Raw genomic sequence first — 14372 nt, 5'->3', positions numbered from 1 at the left:
TTTGCTGTAACAGCGTGATCACTCCCGTCGTTAACGATTGTTTACATTCCGTCCCGCGAACGCTGAAATCATTGCGGCACTGGCACGCGGTATGCCCGTACACGCGTTTTGTTTAACGAGCTACGAACGTGTAGAGCTGTCCATTCATATGGCGCTCGGCGCCAAGTAACATCAACAAATCACCGCGGGAAGGTCTTGCTTCCCAGCTCTTATCAGCATTGTTTAGGTATTGGGTTTTTTTAGGTTTACAGGAATACCTACAGACAGACCTGTAACAAACACCGTTCTTACGATGATCACGAGGTAATCATCCAGCAAAGTGTCACTTTAGTTCTAAATTAATTAGTGACTAAGGTAACTTACTTAAACAGCTGCAATCAAAACTATCAGATAGCGATTAGATTGAATAGCAGTTGGAAATATTTTTAAATTTATATTTAAATACTTTAAAGAATGGACGATTAAAGTTGATAATTTATACATCTCTTAATTTTAATAAGCATGCAAACGAACAAGTAATGTCTATCATCAGCATTTGTCTTTAATATAGTGAAAGACCCGCTCCCTCTTTCTCTATCTACATAAACCGGTTGTGTCCAATCAACCACAAAATATTGTTTCCTCAGGCCCCACAGGTAGCGAAGCGTGCAACGAATTGCAACGCAGAGAGCCCTTGTTTACAATCCCAATGATCTGATTACTAGACGGTTGGACAATTTACTCACTGCTCCCCGGTTTCGTCAGAGGTTAATTGGTACAAACGTTGTCGCAGTACGGCACGTACACACGATGCTGCAGGAAAACGACATTCAATGTCATAACAGAACGTAAATTAGTGCAGACCGTTTAGTTTTATTCGAGGTAAGCCTACGATAGCGAAGGAACGAAAATACATTATAAAATATGTTTCATTCTCTTCACAGGAATTTACATACGAGTTGTGATAAAAATAAATTCTACCTCAGTTAGCACCTACCTAGCAAATACATGAAAAACATAGATCAAAATAATCTGCAAGAAACAATCCAGTGCTGATGATGATTCCCGAGGCGAACAAAAGTGCGATGGAATCAACAAACACATATTCCCACATATGCACAGCGATGGTCTAATTACAGTCTTCTTTCAACACCGGTACTGCGCGGTGTGTTTTGACTCACAACCACCAGAAACGTATACCATGGATAGGATAGGATAAACGCGATCGGAAATAACGTTCTACGTCAGCGGGGTCAGCGCAAATCACTTCATCGAGGAAGCATACTGGCGAAGAAAACCTGCTTGTTCTTACGGTTGTGCGGGGTAAAGATGTTACTACAATATATTCCGCTATGTATAATCCTTAAGCGCCTCATAGTGTACCATTAATATTTTTTTCAAAACCTCAAAAGTATTTATACTAAACAGTTGCATTTTCAATGTAAATTCATAAAATCGATAAATAGATTAAATTAAGGGGCGATTCCGTGGTACGGTCGTCAACTCGTACGACTGAATAACATGCCAGTCATTGGTTCAATCCTAGAAAGGACCGTCTATCCGTAGCAAGGACTGACTATCTAGCTGCGTTGCAATGAATTAAGTCTCGAAAGCCTCTGTATAGGCCGGCATGTCCGCGTAGGACGTTACGCCAAATACAAGATTAAGATTAAATCGATTTCATCATCATATGTGAATACAGCGATTTGGGTTTCATCTGCCAATAGTAGATGCAATGACGCTTTTACCGGACAGGACGCAAATCGTGTTTGGCATCTGGACTATCATACGGTAGGACAGACTCATGATCCAGATCTACTTCGTTAGCTTGTGTGAAAAGACGGCGAATTGTATCTCGTAATCCCTCTACGGCAACTACTTTCAACGACCGTATCTGTATCGAAGCTTCGTTTTACTAAAGTAGTGAATATTTTGACAAGTTTTACGCAACTGAAACAAAACGAGACTTACCGGGAAACTTTCGAATCGCGTACAGCACAAACATGGACGTTAAGTATTCGTTGTATCCTTCCCACAAACCATCACTAGCTAATATAAGCAAAAGATCATCTTCCGTGCACTGATTTAACGATACTGCCGGGTTTGCCGTCACGTAGGGTTTGTAGAAACGGTTGCCTAAAAATTAAAAACAAAAATCAACAATTAAGCACTGGCAATCTCAAGTTAACCAAAACAATGGATTGGAACTTACCAATCGCTCGGGTAATGGCCAGCTGTCCACTAACACGAAACTGACCATTCCAGGGAATTACGCATCCTCCCTCCCGATCAATACGTTCCCGCTCGTCCTGTAACGCAAATACGGAAAGGTTAATGATCAATTACCAATTCTGATTATACTGAACATCGCACACTTACCGGATCGGACGCTACATGGGTAGGATGGACGATCGGCTTGTAAACCCCTTCGCCCGGATTTCGTCTCACGAGAATGGCTTGGGAATCGCCAACCCAAGCTACATCGATCCGCTGCGAACGCGTATGATGTACACAGGCAACGGCCGTCGATCCACTGTTCAGGTGCTGCAAGGGGACGAGAAAAAACGACATTAAAAAATCGCTCTCTACCTTACACAAACCCTGCCCCGTGTATCGTCCCGCATACATACATGGTTTTCACACTTTTCCAAAAACAATTGATCAGTCTTGAGGAACCCATCCCGGAACGCTTGCTCCATGTCGTGCGGATAGTGTTCGCTCTGGGCAATGTAGTAGTGCAGGTAGGAGGCCGCAAAGCTGGCCGCCTCCTGGCCACCGTGCCCATCGTACACACCGTAGAAGGCGGTCGGTTCCGTGTCCTTCGTGCGGAACAGCGTGTTAAAGTCGGGCAGACACACGTGCCGGTCCTCCATCGTGCGCCGGCGATGCTTTAGTCCTCGCGAAAAGTGTACCTTTGGCACGGGGGCGATGGCGCCCCCGCCAGCCGCTCCGTCCGGCTGATCCGTGCCCAGCTGGGCGAGCAGATTGTTCAGCTTCGCATTGTCCAGCAGTCCGAGGCAGGTTTGATTTACGCGTAAAATCACTTCATGGTTCAGCTGGAGCGTGTTATACTCTGCAGGCAAACAAAAAGGCAAACAAAAATTGAACTGTTAAAAATACGTACAAGCAACGTGTGTGTGTGGCTGTTAATAAAATCCAACAGCTCTGCCCTAGTTTGCAGAGCTCGGCCCGTTACTTTATGACGAACCGGCACCTGTACACATCGGGCAGCGAAGCAACGGGCGTACCGTTACCACACCACCCTCCTCGTCCCCCTCCCGACACCATACTTACCCTGACCGTTTAACCCGCAAGATTTGGGATTTTCTTTGCAATTGCTCAGCACCTCTTCCAAAACTGTGCGTATTATTAGCGGCAAGATGCACTGCGGACAACCACTGCGGGACGGGGAAACAGAAGCAAAAGAAGAAGAAAAATATTGTAAACAAATGGAATTTTTTTGCAGTTATTATTTACACATCTTCAAAAAGCACCCCCGATCGGAAGGTGTTTATTTTGAATGAATAAAAAAAAAGTAAAAGAAACATTCGAAAACAAAGATGACATCAATGTTTGAGCGCCAGACGCCCTTGCTTGCACGTATGCTAAATGCCACCACTGTAAATCACATGTCGCGCCTTCGCCAGTGCGTTGGTACGTGTGTGTGGTGCAATGGTCTCGCAGCACACCACCACATACAGAGTGATTCCGCGTATAATAACAAAAATGACTCATGTGCGTGTCAGCAAAGGGCATGTTTTGAGGGGGGGATTTCGGGGAGGGAAAGGAAATTGTCGTGAATGTTTTGGCGACTCATCGCGCTGCTATTACCACTTGCACAGCTGCGTGCGTAAAACTGACACCATTCACGTTATCCTGTTGCAATGGTTGCAGTTACTTACAACTGATCCAAATACGTCCTAATCCAATCGATGATGGCGGGCTCGATTTCGTCCTGCTTCAGGTGGTAGATCGGCACCCACGCGGGTAGGGGATCGTCCGGGTTGGCGTTTGTTTGGAAGCAGTCGAGAAAAACCCGCGCCTGCTCTAATGGATCCATCGCGCGCGGAAAACAGGCACACACTGGTGAGGAGGCAGTAGTAGTAGTAATCTATGTCGTAGTAGTAATAGCAGCTGACCAAAGGAAGGCTTCTTCCCTTCCGAACAGATACAGCAGCTCCTGGCAGTACACAACCAATCGGAATCACAACGCTCCAAAAGCAGAATGAAATCTTTTCACACAAAAAACACACACTTTACTTAAAACGCTAAACACACACACACACTTTAAACACTATGCACAATTGTTGTATACTTTCAAAATAATACTGTCACAAGATTGATCGTTGAATGAAATCGGTAGAATAATAACGCAGAGAAAGAGATACCGCTGTAGATACTACGGATAGAGCACCGACCGTAAGGTGGGGCCGAACGGAACTGGGCTTTCCTTTCCGCGGCCGATGATAATCACCGCAGCTTGTCGAGGGTGTAGTAGAGAAGCGAAGCGGCGTGGGTACGAGATGTACCCGGGGGTGTTGCGGGAGGATGTTACTGTTGCTTCGATTATCACCGTTAGCGCTGCACCGTCCGCCCTCCCCCTGTTTGCCAACCCCTTTTATGTACAGTTGTGTACGCACGCACCCAATGCGATGATATCGTTGGGGCAAAACACACTTGCTGCTGCTGCTGCTGCTGTGGCCGATACAAAACACTCGCGCTCACACACACGGTTACACTCGCACACAAACGATAACAGCTACTGGAATGACGATCGAATTTCACACACGGTCGTGCCCGTGACGGATTTCCGTCACTCGAAGCACAATCAGACAAAAAAAAAGGGATGAAAACAGTGACTGGTGTTGTTGAATTGTTTGCTGCTTTCTTGTCACACAACCGCCGTTACTATTTGCACAATCCACGTATTCCGCCACTGCACTTCTCGCACAATTCCTGGCCGCCCGTGTTTGCTGGTGTTGTAGATAAACGCAATCGAGAATCATCAGCCCTTGGCACTGGAACGGAGGGGTTGGGAATGCGTCAAAAGACGACGTGCGGAGAGAGAGAGAGAGCGAGAGACACCGATGTATGCAAACAAAGCCTGGAAGAGGTAGAAGGTGCGATCCGACAATCGCGTGGATGACAACTCGGAAATTTGTCGAAAAATGCAGAAGTTCGAGGCATTTGGATTTGTTTTGTTCGTTTCTCGTTTATTTAATGTAGTAAAACCAATTTATCATCTTTAATAGTTATTTTTATGGTCCACTTTTATTTGCAATTTGTCTTTTTATCTTTTTTTCCCCTAAATTAAACTGCGCCAACTGTCATTCTATCATGCCCGCACCGTTTTCCAGCACGGCGCACAGTTGCCTTTGTCGGACAACGATTTTCCAATCAACCCCCCACACAGGCTCAGAGCTTTTCCCGAGTAGGGGGAGACACAGAAAACGATACCTCAGAGCATCATCACCATCGGAATTTTCGTACTTGTGCCAAACGTTTTCCTTGCTGGCTTTTACATACCCCACGCACCAGGAATTGCAAACTAATTGTACAACATCGATCGCACGTGTGCCAAATGAAGAAATAGCAGCCGCTTCCTACGTTCCTCTAAAAGCCAAAGCCAAAGTGAATTGTTGTTATCCTTTACCTCGTACCTCGCACAACTTACGCCAGAGGGACGGGGGAATGTTTGCATCGCAGCAAACGGTTCGCACAGCATCGAAGTACAACCATCCGGAAGAGCGGAACAGCACATCGAAGGATTTGTCTTAGTGCCATACTACTTTTTTTCTTTTCTTTTGTTAAAGAAAACGCGTAAAAGTCCATAGTCCAACTGTACAACGAAGTGATTTTCCCCGCGGGTGGGTGATAAAATAGATGTTGTTGATTTCTTCATGTTTTTTTTGTTTCATACATATTGCATGAGGCTTATCCACGGGATAAGGTTTTGGCAGAAGGATGCCTGCATTAAGGACGTTTTTTCCACGGGTTGATCTGCCCCCTCCGTCCCCTTTCATTCTTGCATGACCTTCCTTTGCTTTTCATCTGTAACGCCTAGTAGGATGATTCGAGCATGGATTTATAATGTGATATTTAATTAATGTTTATTAACACGATTGTTTGGTTTACTTAAGCGTCAAAGTTGACTAATAAACTTAACTAAACGTGGTTATTGTTTCTCAAACCCCCCCTCCATTCCCTTTGCATGTGTATTATTTTGAAAGATAGCGTTGTAAATACGGTAGGATTAAATTTGTTGTTTGAAAAGCACTAAATTAAAAACAAAACCCGTACGCACAAAACTAGACATTGTCCCCTTACAGCGCGCCTTTGACCACCCACCGCGATGAGCAGGCAGCACTCAGCATGAGATGGAGTACAGCAGACACCGGAACAGTGGGATAGGCCTGTTCCAGTACCGCATCCAGTATTACCGCGACTACGACGAGGGCACGCTGCAACCGGCCGACGACAGTTGCATCTATTTGAAGGAGCTAGACCACTACCGCACCAAAGCCAAAATACCATCCGACAGTGGCAAGAGCAACCGGAAGCTGCCGCTATGTTATCCGGTCGCGAAACCCGCCCCGACCGCACGCACGCCCGCCGACACGGTCCCACCGCCAGCCGATGCAAAGCGGAGTCCTTCCAAGGAAAGGTAACGCGTATTGTACATTCCCGAGACACAAGCACCGCTAGCTGCCGACTGAACCAACTGCTCAACTCTCTGGGCTCTGGGAATCAAACTGAACCTTTGCCTTCCAAACCGCAGACACTCGGTACGGGTGGCCAACGCGACAACTACTGTTGGCGTAAACCCGCTTCTGTATGTATCGCGCCCATCGCTAATCCAATTAGAACATCGTCACACACCCGTACGTGTGTATCGTTTTGCGGGGTTTCACGCCCCTTTGTAACTAGTGGACACTTGGGTTGGTTTTGCACTCTGCACTGGCCGATGCTGGGAAAGGGAGCGTTGGAAAAAAGTGCACTCAACAGTGGATTTCCACTGCCCTTTCCATGCGTGTTTGTGCACTGCCGTAGCCGTAGTACAGCACGTTTTAGCAGCCACGATCCGCAAGGTCTGGCTACGGGTACCTCCAGCACGGTGGTCTCAGTCGGTATCTACTTGCGGTACGAGCAACTGCAACTAACTGCAGGCGTTTTTTTCTCTTCATCTGGTTTCCGCTATCATTCCGCAGGACGGCAGAGATGACTGTTAGCGCACTACCGGGATCGGTCAAGCTGGAAGGTAATTATTGCGAGTGAATTGTAGTTTGTAGTTTCCGCTGTCCGCTTAATTGCCCGGAACGGGGGCGGGTCGTGAAGGGAAGGGCTCGTGCGATGTGTAAACTGCGCCCGCAAAACCTTTGTTTGTTTGCATATGGATGACTGATAACAGACACTATCTCTGTGCGTGTGTGTGTGTGTTTAAGTGTGCGATATCAGGTATAATTTAATATAGTGAGAAAAACCAGATCACGTTTCAGCTAGCGTAGCACAGGACATGAACTACCAAGCGTCTCCATCACGTTTTTGAAAATTGGTATATTTTTAACGCAATTTATTAAATTATCACACAACATATTATCATAATTAGCATAAATTGCAGTCAGCGCTTTGATAATTCTCAAAATATCGTTATGTGTAAATCGTATCAAAATCAATCAATAAGTCCCTGATCTGCAATGCCAAACCGTGTTGGCGCCAAACCGCACCACGCGTTGACACGTTTCCATGTACCATTCCATGTGTGTGTATGTGTGTATGTGTCTGAGCATGTCCTGCGTGGTGTGTTTTTTAAAAGGCTTCCCTTACCATCGATCGACCTTACGATTCCGAACGAATCGGCAGACACAGGGAGGGCAGAATCTCGGGCCCACACTCGCTCGGGCACTCGCTTGGGATTACGGAGCAATCACGTGAACCTGCGGTCAGGCGGCGGCGATGGGCTGCTGCCGTTTTGCGTCGCTCATCGATCCGGTTCGGGTCGGTTTATTCTCACGTGGCCAATAATGATGTCGTCAGTAGGCCCATCCTCCACCCCCTTTCCCCCTTTCCTCTTCTCTACTGCCATTCGTAGCGTCATCCGGACCGATGCCTACGTAAGACCGTATCGTGTGTGGTTGACATCCATTTGTGAAATTAAAAACCGACACCAAAAGCGAGTGAACGGGGAGGGAAGGAAGCTTCCATTTTCGAAAACAGCAGCAGCTGATTTTAAATTAATGTTGTGCACGTTTGTTGAACAATACATACACGCACTATTTTCTGCTTATTTGCAGGATGGGGCCCAGAGAAAAAGGTCGTCATCGAGAAGACGGAAAAGTCATCCTTCGGGTTTAGTATCGTTGGAGGAAAGGTAAAGACGCGCGATTGTACTGTTTGCCACGGTTCTTTGTGTGTGTGTTTACACATTTTTGCATTTTTTCCCCACCTTCAGGTCAATGTTGGTGGCGATGTTACGTCGGGACTGTTCATCAAAAGCATCATCCCGGAAAGTCCGGCCGACAAGTGTGGCGAACTGAAGGTCGGAATGGTGAACCGCTGGAACGGAAGCGTTCCTCACTCTGTCTTAAGTTTGCAACCGCTGACTGCCCTTTTCTTTGTTTCTCAGATTGGCGATCGAATACTAGCCGTGAATGAGAACAGTTTGGAAAATGCTTCCCATGAGAAAGCCGTCAATTACATTAAAACTGCCAACGATCGCATCGTCCTAGTGGTTCAGAGCCTGGAGCGCACCGTCAGGGAGGTATGTATCCTCCTCTCAGGGCGCACCGATCTTTGACCCCCCGGGGGTTAGTGTCTAGATTAACTCGTCTTGTTTGGGCCTCATTACAGCAGACCAATCCAATGGTGCTTCAAAAGAAAGTTCCACCACCAGTAACGCCGTCGAAAACGCCCGAGGTGGAGTACATCCAGGATGGCAAACCAAAGGTGTGATACAGCCGTACGGTAAAAGGAGGTTTTCTGTACATCTTCAGCACTGATTGTTGTGTTAAATTTCAGAAACAACCCGTTGCAACACCGGAGGACAACAAGACACTTTCGGTGCCGAAAGCACGGCAAGAGTCTACCGGTAAGGATACGACGGCGCATGGGCCCGCACTACGTAGACACTAATTAAACTCTGCTCTCTGCACCACAGATTCCGAAAACTCTTCCGACGATGAGGAAGACAGCCGTGAGATGGAAGGCAAAACCTTTACCAAAGCTGGTGTGGAGGTAAGCTCCCCCCTCGCTGGGGTGAATGTTTAATGTATCGCCCGCACCTAATGTCCCATTCCGTTCTTGATCGTGCTTGGTGTGTAGATCGACCGTGCATCGGCTGGCAATACCAAGATCGGCGAAGAGGACGCCGAGGAGGAGGATGATTACGGCTACACGATGAGTAAGACATCTTGACGCGTTGACGATCGTGTGGCATAAGGGCGCAACAGCGTAACAAAATGTGTTTGCCTTTTCAACTTTGCAGAAAAGATAAAGAAGCGCTACGCCGGGCTGGGCGAGGTGGACGTCTGCACGATCTTGCGCGACAGTAACGAAACGTGCGGACTGTCGCTGTGCGGCCATCGGGACCGTACGCGGATGGCTTGTCTTATTGCGGGCATCAATCCGAAGGGTGCGGCCGCCGGAACATCGCTCACCGTTGGCGATGAAGTGCTGGAGGTTGGTTCGAGGGAGTTCGGGCTCCATTCCGATCTGGTACTTAATGGTTGTGCTTCCATTTCAGGTTAATGGAACCGTTCTCCATGGGCGATGTCATCTGAACTGCTCGGTGATGATCAAGAACCTGGCCAGTCCAACACTTAAGTTTATTGTGCTAAGGTACGGTGGCAGTGATGGCGATGAGGGATCACGTTGAGGGGCCTTTTTTATAATTTGCGTCATTACTTTCCAGAAAAAAGACATCTCCGGACGATATGGCAGTAAAACCGGTGAAGCATTTCCCCACCGATATTGACTATACGGTATGTATTAGTCCCAGCATACCTTCAACCATCGTTAACTCGCTCACTTGGTAACAATATCATTTTCTTTCACTTGTCTTGCACCCCATTTCGACGACGAACGACAGGATAATATAATGGAGAAGTTTAAGGACGTGAAAACCATCACCGTGAAAAAGGTTCGCATCGATCCAAGGCGTTTGGGACGAATCAATAACATTCACCACTTTCTCCTACCACCCAATAACAGGGCACCTCCAGCTTGGGCATCATGATCATCGAAGGCAAACACTCGATCGCTGGCCAAGGCATATTCATATCCGATATTCAGGAAGGATCAACGGCGGAAAAGGTTCGTACGACATTCAAATTCCCTTTTTCGCAGACATGCCTAATTGAATAAACACCATTCACATTGTCCATACCATCCGCAGAGTGGCCTAAAGATCGGTGACATGCTGTTGGCCGTCAACAGAGACTCGCTGCTCGGTTGCAACTACGAAACGGCCGCCGGTTTGCTGAAGAAGGCGGAAGGCGTCATTACGCTGAAGATTTGCAATCCCAACAAGGAGAAGGAGTCGGACAAACCGGCCAACGGTACGGCAGTACCGGGCACGACGCCGAGCAAGAAAAAGACGGAAGAGATGGCAACGCTGGCAACGAGCCGGGCCGGTACACCGCACGGCACCAAGCCGGAACCGTCGCCTACGAAAGAGGTGATCGATCCGCTGAAGGCACCGATCAATGACAATGATTTCACCGTGATCGATATTCCGACCGAGGGTAAACCGCTCGGCATCATTGTGGCCGGTGGCTGTGATTCGCTGGTGAAGGTATGGGGACGGAACATTGCTGACACACATGTTGCGCTGGTGGTACAAAACGCTGTACCTTTTTATATTTTTTTTTGCCGCAGTCGGGAGCCGCAGTAATGGACATTCTGCCACAGAGTGTGGTGGAGAAGGATAATCGGTTGCAGATATTTGACCAGATAGTGGAAATCAACGGCTTCAAGGTGAACAACACTTGCACGAGCGAAGCTATCAAACGCGCCGTCAAGCAGTTACACCCGAAGGTAGGGACAGCCGGAAGAGGGCAGCCATATCTTTCCGCCAAATACCGATTAATTGCTACGCTTCATGTTGAATAGGTCCGTTTGATCGTGTACCGTGCCAACCCACCAACGACGGAAACGGTCGAGGTGGATCTGATGAAAAAACCGGGCAAAAATCTAGGACTGACGTTCCGTGCCGGCAATCCGAAGGGCATCGTCATCACCAGCCTGGTTCGTACGCGGGAGGTTAATCAATTACAGGGTTTTCCCCAGGGGTTCTCATAGCTGTGGGACACTTCCTTGACTCTTTCTTGAGGGAAGTGAAATTCATATGATGGAAATTAGACTCTATGGCACCTGTTTCGGACAGGCGTCTTGAAAATTCCTATTGGAATTATCCAACGAGGATGCTATAGAATCCAATTCCCAATATATTAAATTCATTTTACGGAGGAAAGAGTCATTTAAGTGTCCCACAGCTATGAGAACTCGTTGAAACCCCCTGTATGCTATTGTACGACTAACACAGAGCATCTCACTCACTCCGTTGCAGGTCCCAGGCGGTTCGGCCGAGTTTGACGGACGCATTCAGCTCGGTGATATTGTCTCGCATATCAACGGTGACAGCTTGGAGGCGGGCGGCATCGAACAGTGCGCTTCACTGCTGAAAACGGCCCAGGGCAAGGTGGGGCTGCGCATTTTGCGACCGAAGCTAAAGGAGCGCTCGGTTTAAATCATGCTTCTACGGGCAGTAACGAGCAGCACACCGTGGACAAACGACGGGCTTCGAGCGTGCAATTGATTTAAAAAGAGAGAGAAAACCCCTAGCGATTTGTACATAGAATTGAATGCTTGCAACATATGCTCACAACATCTCACTCACCACACTACACTATTGATATTTTTAGCCAAATAAATATTCTGTTCTAGTAATAGCAAAATAAATGCCGTGCTTCATTCAGCTTTTTTGTTGTGGGTTGCATTTGACAGATTCTCCTAATTGTCTAATAACAATTAATTGTTACAATTGAATGCTTCTCATAATTGAAAAACTTACACACTGTTTTACCACTCTCGCACGATACACTTCCATGGGTTTATTGATTGGCCTGGGCAGAACATCGGAACAGGGGGCGTTGTACCTTTTTCGCTCACTCGCTCCAATCTAGTCCCATGCCCACAGCTTAAACGTGCGATCGTACGACGCAGTCACTATGTACTGGGAATCGTGCGAAATGTCTACACCAACCAACCGTCCGTCGTGCCCGGAAAGTGTTTTAAGCGGTTGCCATGTTTTATCGGACCAAATCTGCAAAGTAAAAAATGAAACACACGGAAATGGTTAGCTGCTGTTGATGCTTTGATAGCGTCTTAGCGCCATATTGTTCGTTACCTTTGCAGTTTTGTCGTAACTGCTCGTCACAAGGAAGTTACCACCATTTTTCTGATATTTCACGTCCGAAATAAGGTTGAGGTGGGCGGGAATTGTGTACACCATTTGTCGTCTTCGCAAATCCCAGATCTAAAATGGGAACGAAATATGATAAAGCAAACATTCCAATCTAACTGTGTCACACAACAACGGCTCCATCGTTACCTTGCACGAATTGTCCTGACTGCCCGACGCAATGTGGTAACCATTGGGCGAAAAATCCACCCCATAAATGGCACTCAGATGGCCCTCGAGAAACATGATACATCTGCCCGTCCGCAAATCCCACACTCTGCCAAACCCGTCCACACCACTGGTGAAGGAGAAATAAATATTAGCTTCAAATCGTGTAGCTTGCGTGATTTAACGCGCTCCCCGTACTTACCCAGTAACGCACACGCTACCGTCCACCTGGAAAGCGATACAGTGGACCGCCTTCGTGTGGCCTTCCTGATGCAGCACCTCCTGCTTCTGTTCCAGGTCCCACAGTCTCCAGGACGCGTCGTAGCAGGCCGTCCCTAGGAACCGGCCGGAGGGATGGAATGCGAGTTTCGCCACCCGGTGCGGCACGTGCCCGCTGATGTCGGCAATCGACTCTTCGTTGTCGTACGCCCAGAGCTTAACGGAACCGTCGAAGCTACAAGAAGCCATCGCTACTTCCGATTTACTATCGTTGGCAACACCCGGCCGGAAGGCCACATCACTTACGTTGCACTTGTGCCCACGGAGCGTCTGCTTCAGGGTGCAGTCGGGTACGGACCATACTTTGCACAGGGAGCTCCTGTTGAGGCGCACAGGGAAGAGAAACAATCAACAACCTAGTTCAACCCACATTACTACTCATCGCCGTACGTACAGGCTGCAGGTCAGCAGTAGTGTAGAGTCCTCGTTGATGGTGCACCCGGTGATTGGTCGGGTATCGCCGACCTGACTGCACTGCGGCGCCAGCTGTTGGATCCGTTTCTGCAGCTCCACCATCCGGCCCGCCTTGGTGGCCGAATGTTGGCGTACCTTTTCGCTCGCCTCCTCCAGCCGCTTCTTGGCCCGGGCCAGCGAATAGTTCGCTATCCAGAACCGTGCCACACGCAAACTTTCCGGCCCCTCGTGATACCAGGTCGATTCGTTCGTTTCCTTTTGCTGGCTTTTCGGTTTCTCCTCTTCCTTAGCCGGTTTCGCTGCCGGCAAACCCTTTTCACCCAGTCTGAGGAAAATGAAAAAAAGGGAGGAGAAAAAGAACGATAAACGGGTTAGCCGGGAAAAATGAAAACCGGTTCGAGGAACAGGCAGCCAGCAGTGGCTGTACGTACGCCGAGAGCAGTTCTTTCAATCGTAACCGTCGGTCGGCGGGACCTTCGCCAAAGTAACAGATGGGTTCGTTCAGCTTCCGCAGTGCACTCTTCACCTCGCCGTCGTCCGTGCTGACGTGAATCAGTCGCGCTTTTTTCCTTCGCTCGAATTCCTCCAGCAGTGCTGCTTTCTCTTTGGCGCTAAAATGAAATGCAAGTGATTCGGAACAGAGGAAAGGTTAGCAAAAGGTGTGCTTTAGAGGCTATTGTTCGGCGGTAGATTAAGTGAGTGGCGATACTTTACACATCCTCATCCAGGGCCATGTAGTCTGCGGTGGTTAGCTGGCTGTATTCGGTCCTTCCCGAACCATCCGCATCGTTGTCTTTCCGGTCCACATGCCATCGATCCGATTCCTCCAGCGAACCGTAGTGGATTGTTTTCGTCCGCTTTGCGTACACGCTCTGCTCACTGTCGGACATTGTGCTACGGGGATGTGTGCGCACGCGGGAAATAAGTTTCACCTTTATTTAACAAGCAAAATGTCTGGAAATTGTTGCAGCGTGCACGATTCGCTTGTTGTTTTTCAGAACATCAACAAATTTAGAACTCGCCGGCGTCATGAGCAGAGTGACCAGAAATACCGATTTATCTGTATTCCTACCGA

The 14372-nt window shown here is 48.0% G+C and overlaps 3 protein-coding genes and 1 long non-coding RNA gene across 8 annotated transcripts in view; 2 read left to right on the top strand and 2 right to left on the bottom strand.

Annotated features, from left to right (window-relative positions):
• LOC1269411 (serine-rich adhesin for platelets) overlaps window positions 1-5033 on the bottom strand; it is a 43220-nt gene extending 38187 nt beyond the window's left edge. The window contains exons 1-6 of the mRNA XM_061645961.1: window positions 3882-5033; window positions 3274-3377; window positions 2610-3052; window positions 2359-2523; window positions 2192-2288; window positions 1951-2115 (exon numbers count right to left, since the gene is read on the bottom strand). Of these exons, the coding sequence (XP_061501945.1) occupies window positions 1951-2115; window positions 2192-2288; window positions 2359-2523; window positions 2610-3052; window positions 3274-3377; window positions 3882-4039 (1132 nt within the window). The 5' untranslated portion in view covers window positions 4040-5033. The remainder of the gene's footprint in view (window positions 1-1950; window positions 2116-2191; window positions 2289-2358; window positions 2524-2609; window positions 3053-3273; window positions 3378-3881) is intronic.
• Window positions 223-3429, top strand: LOC133391454 (uncharacterized). The gene is made up of 2 exons (XR_009764947.1): window positions 223-861; window positions 924-3429. It is a non-coding gene; the product is annotated as an uncharacterized LOC133391454 (long non-coding RNA).
• Window positions 5034-5381: 348 nt separating the features above from the next.
• On the top strand, window positions 5382-11934 carry LOC1269413 (inactivation-no-after-potential D protein). Of its 5 annotated transcripts, none has more exons than XM_061645974.1 (19): window positions 5382-5846; window positions 6309-6643; window positions 7188-7237; window positions 8271-8347; window positions 8429-8515; window positions 8603-8737; window positions 8827-8922; window positions 8995-9064; window positions 9134-9210; window positions 9298-9376; window positions 9461-9654; window positions 9719-9813; window positions 9887-9956; window positions 10064-10114; window positions 10186-10287; window positions 10370-10768; window positions 10852-11010; window positions 11086-11220; window positions 11543-11934. In XM_061645974.1, exons 2-19 carry the CDS (start codon window positions 6357-6359, stop codon window positions 11720-11722), a joined length of 2343 nt encoding a protein of 780 aa, XP_061501958.1. In that variant the 5' UTR covers window positions 5382-5846; window positions 6309-6356; the 3' UTR covers window positions 11723-11934. The 5 variants fall into 5 exon arrangements, with proteins under 5 accessions (XP_061501958.1, XP_061501959.1, XP_061501956.1 ...); XM_061645975.1 differs by having other exon boundaries at window positions 6292-6643; window positions 8830-8922; XM_061645972.1 differs by having other exon boundaries at window positions 5383-5846; window positions 6292-6643.
• LOC1269414 (U4/U6 small nuclear ribonucleoprotein Prp4) lies at window positions 11909-14342 on the bottom strand. Its single transcript, XM_308051.4, has 7 exons — window positions 14012-14342; window positions 13729-13908; window positions 13278-13622; window positions 12807-13202; window positions 12587-12734; window positions 12383-12511; window positions 11909-12298 (listed from the first exon to the last, which is right to left on the bottom strand). Exons 1-7 carry the CDS (start codon window positions 14185-14187, stop codon window positions 12155-12157), a joined length of 1518 nt encoding a protein of 505 aa, XP_308051.5. The 5' UTR covers window positions 14188-14342; the 3' UTR covers window positions 11909-12154.
• Window positions 14343-14372: the final 30 nt, after the last annotated feature.

Source organism: Anopheles gambiae, chromosome 2 (genome assembly GCF_943734735.2).
Source record: "Anopheles gambiae chromosome 2, idAnoGambNW_F1_1, whole genome shotgun sequence".
Taxonomy (NCBI): domain Eukaryota; kingdom Metazoa; phylum Arthropoda; class Insecta; order Diptera; family Culicidae; genus Anopheles; species Anopheles gambiae.
The sequence above is the reverse complement of the archived record's forward strand: the minus strand, read 5'-3'. Positions and strand labels throughout refer to the sequence as shown.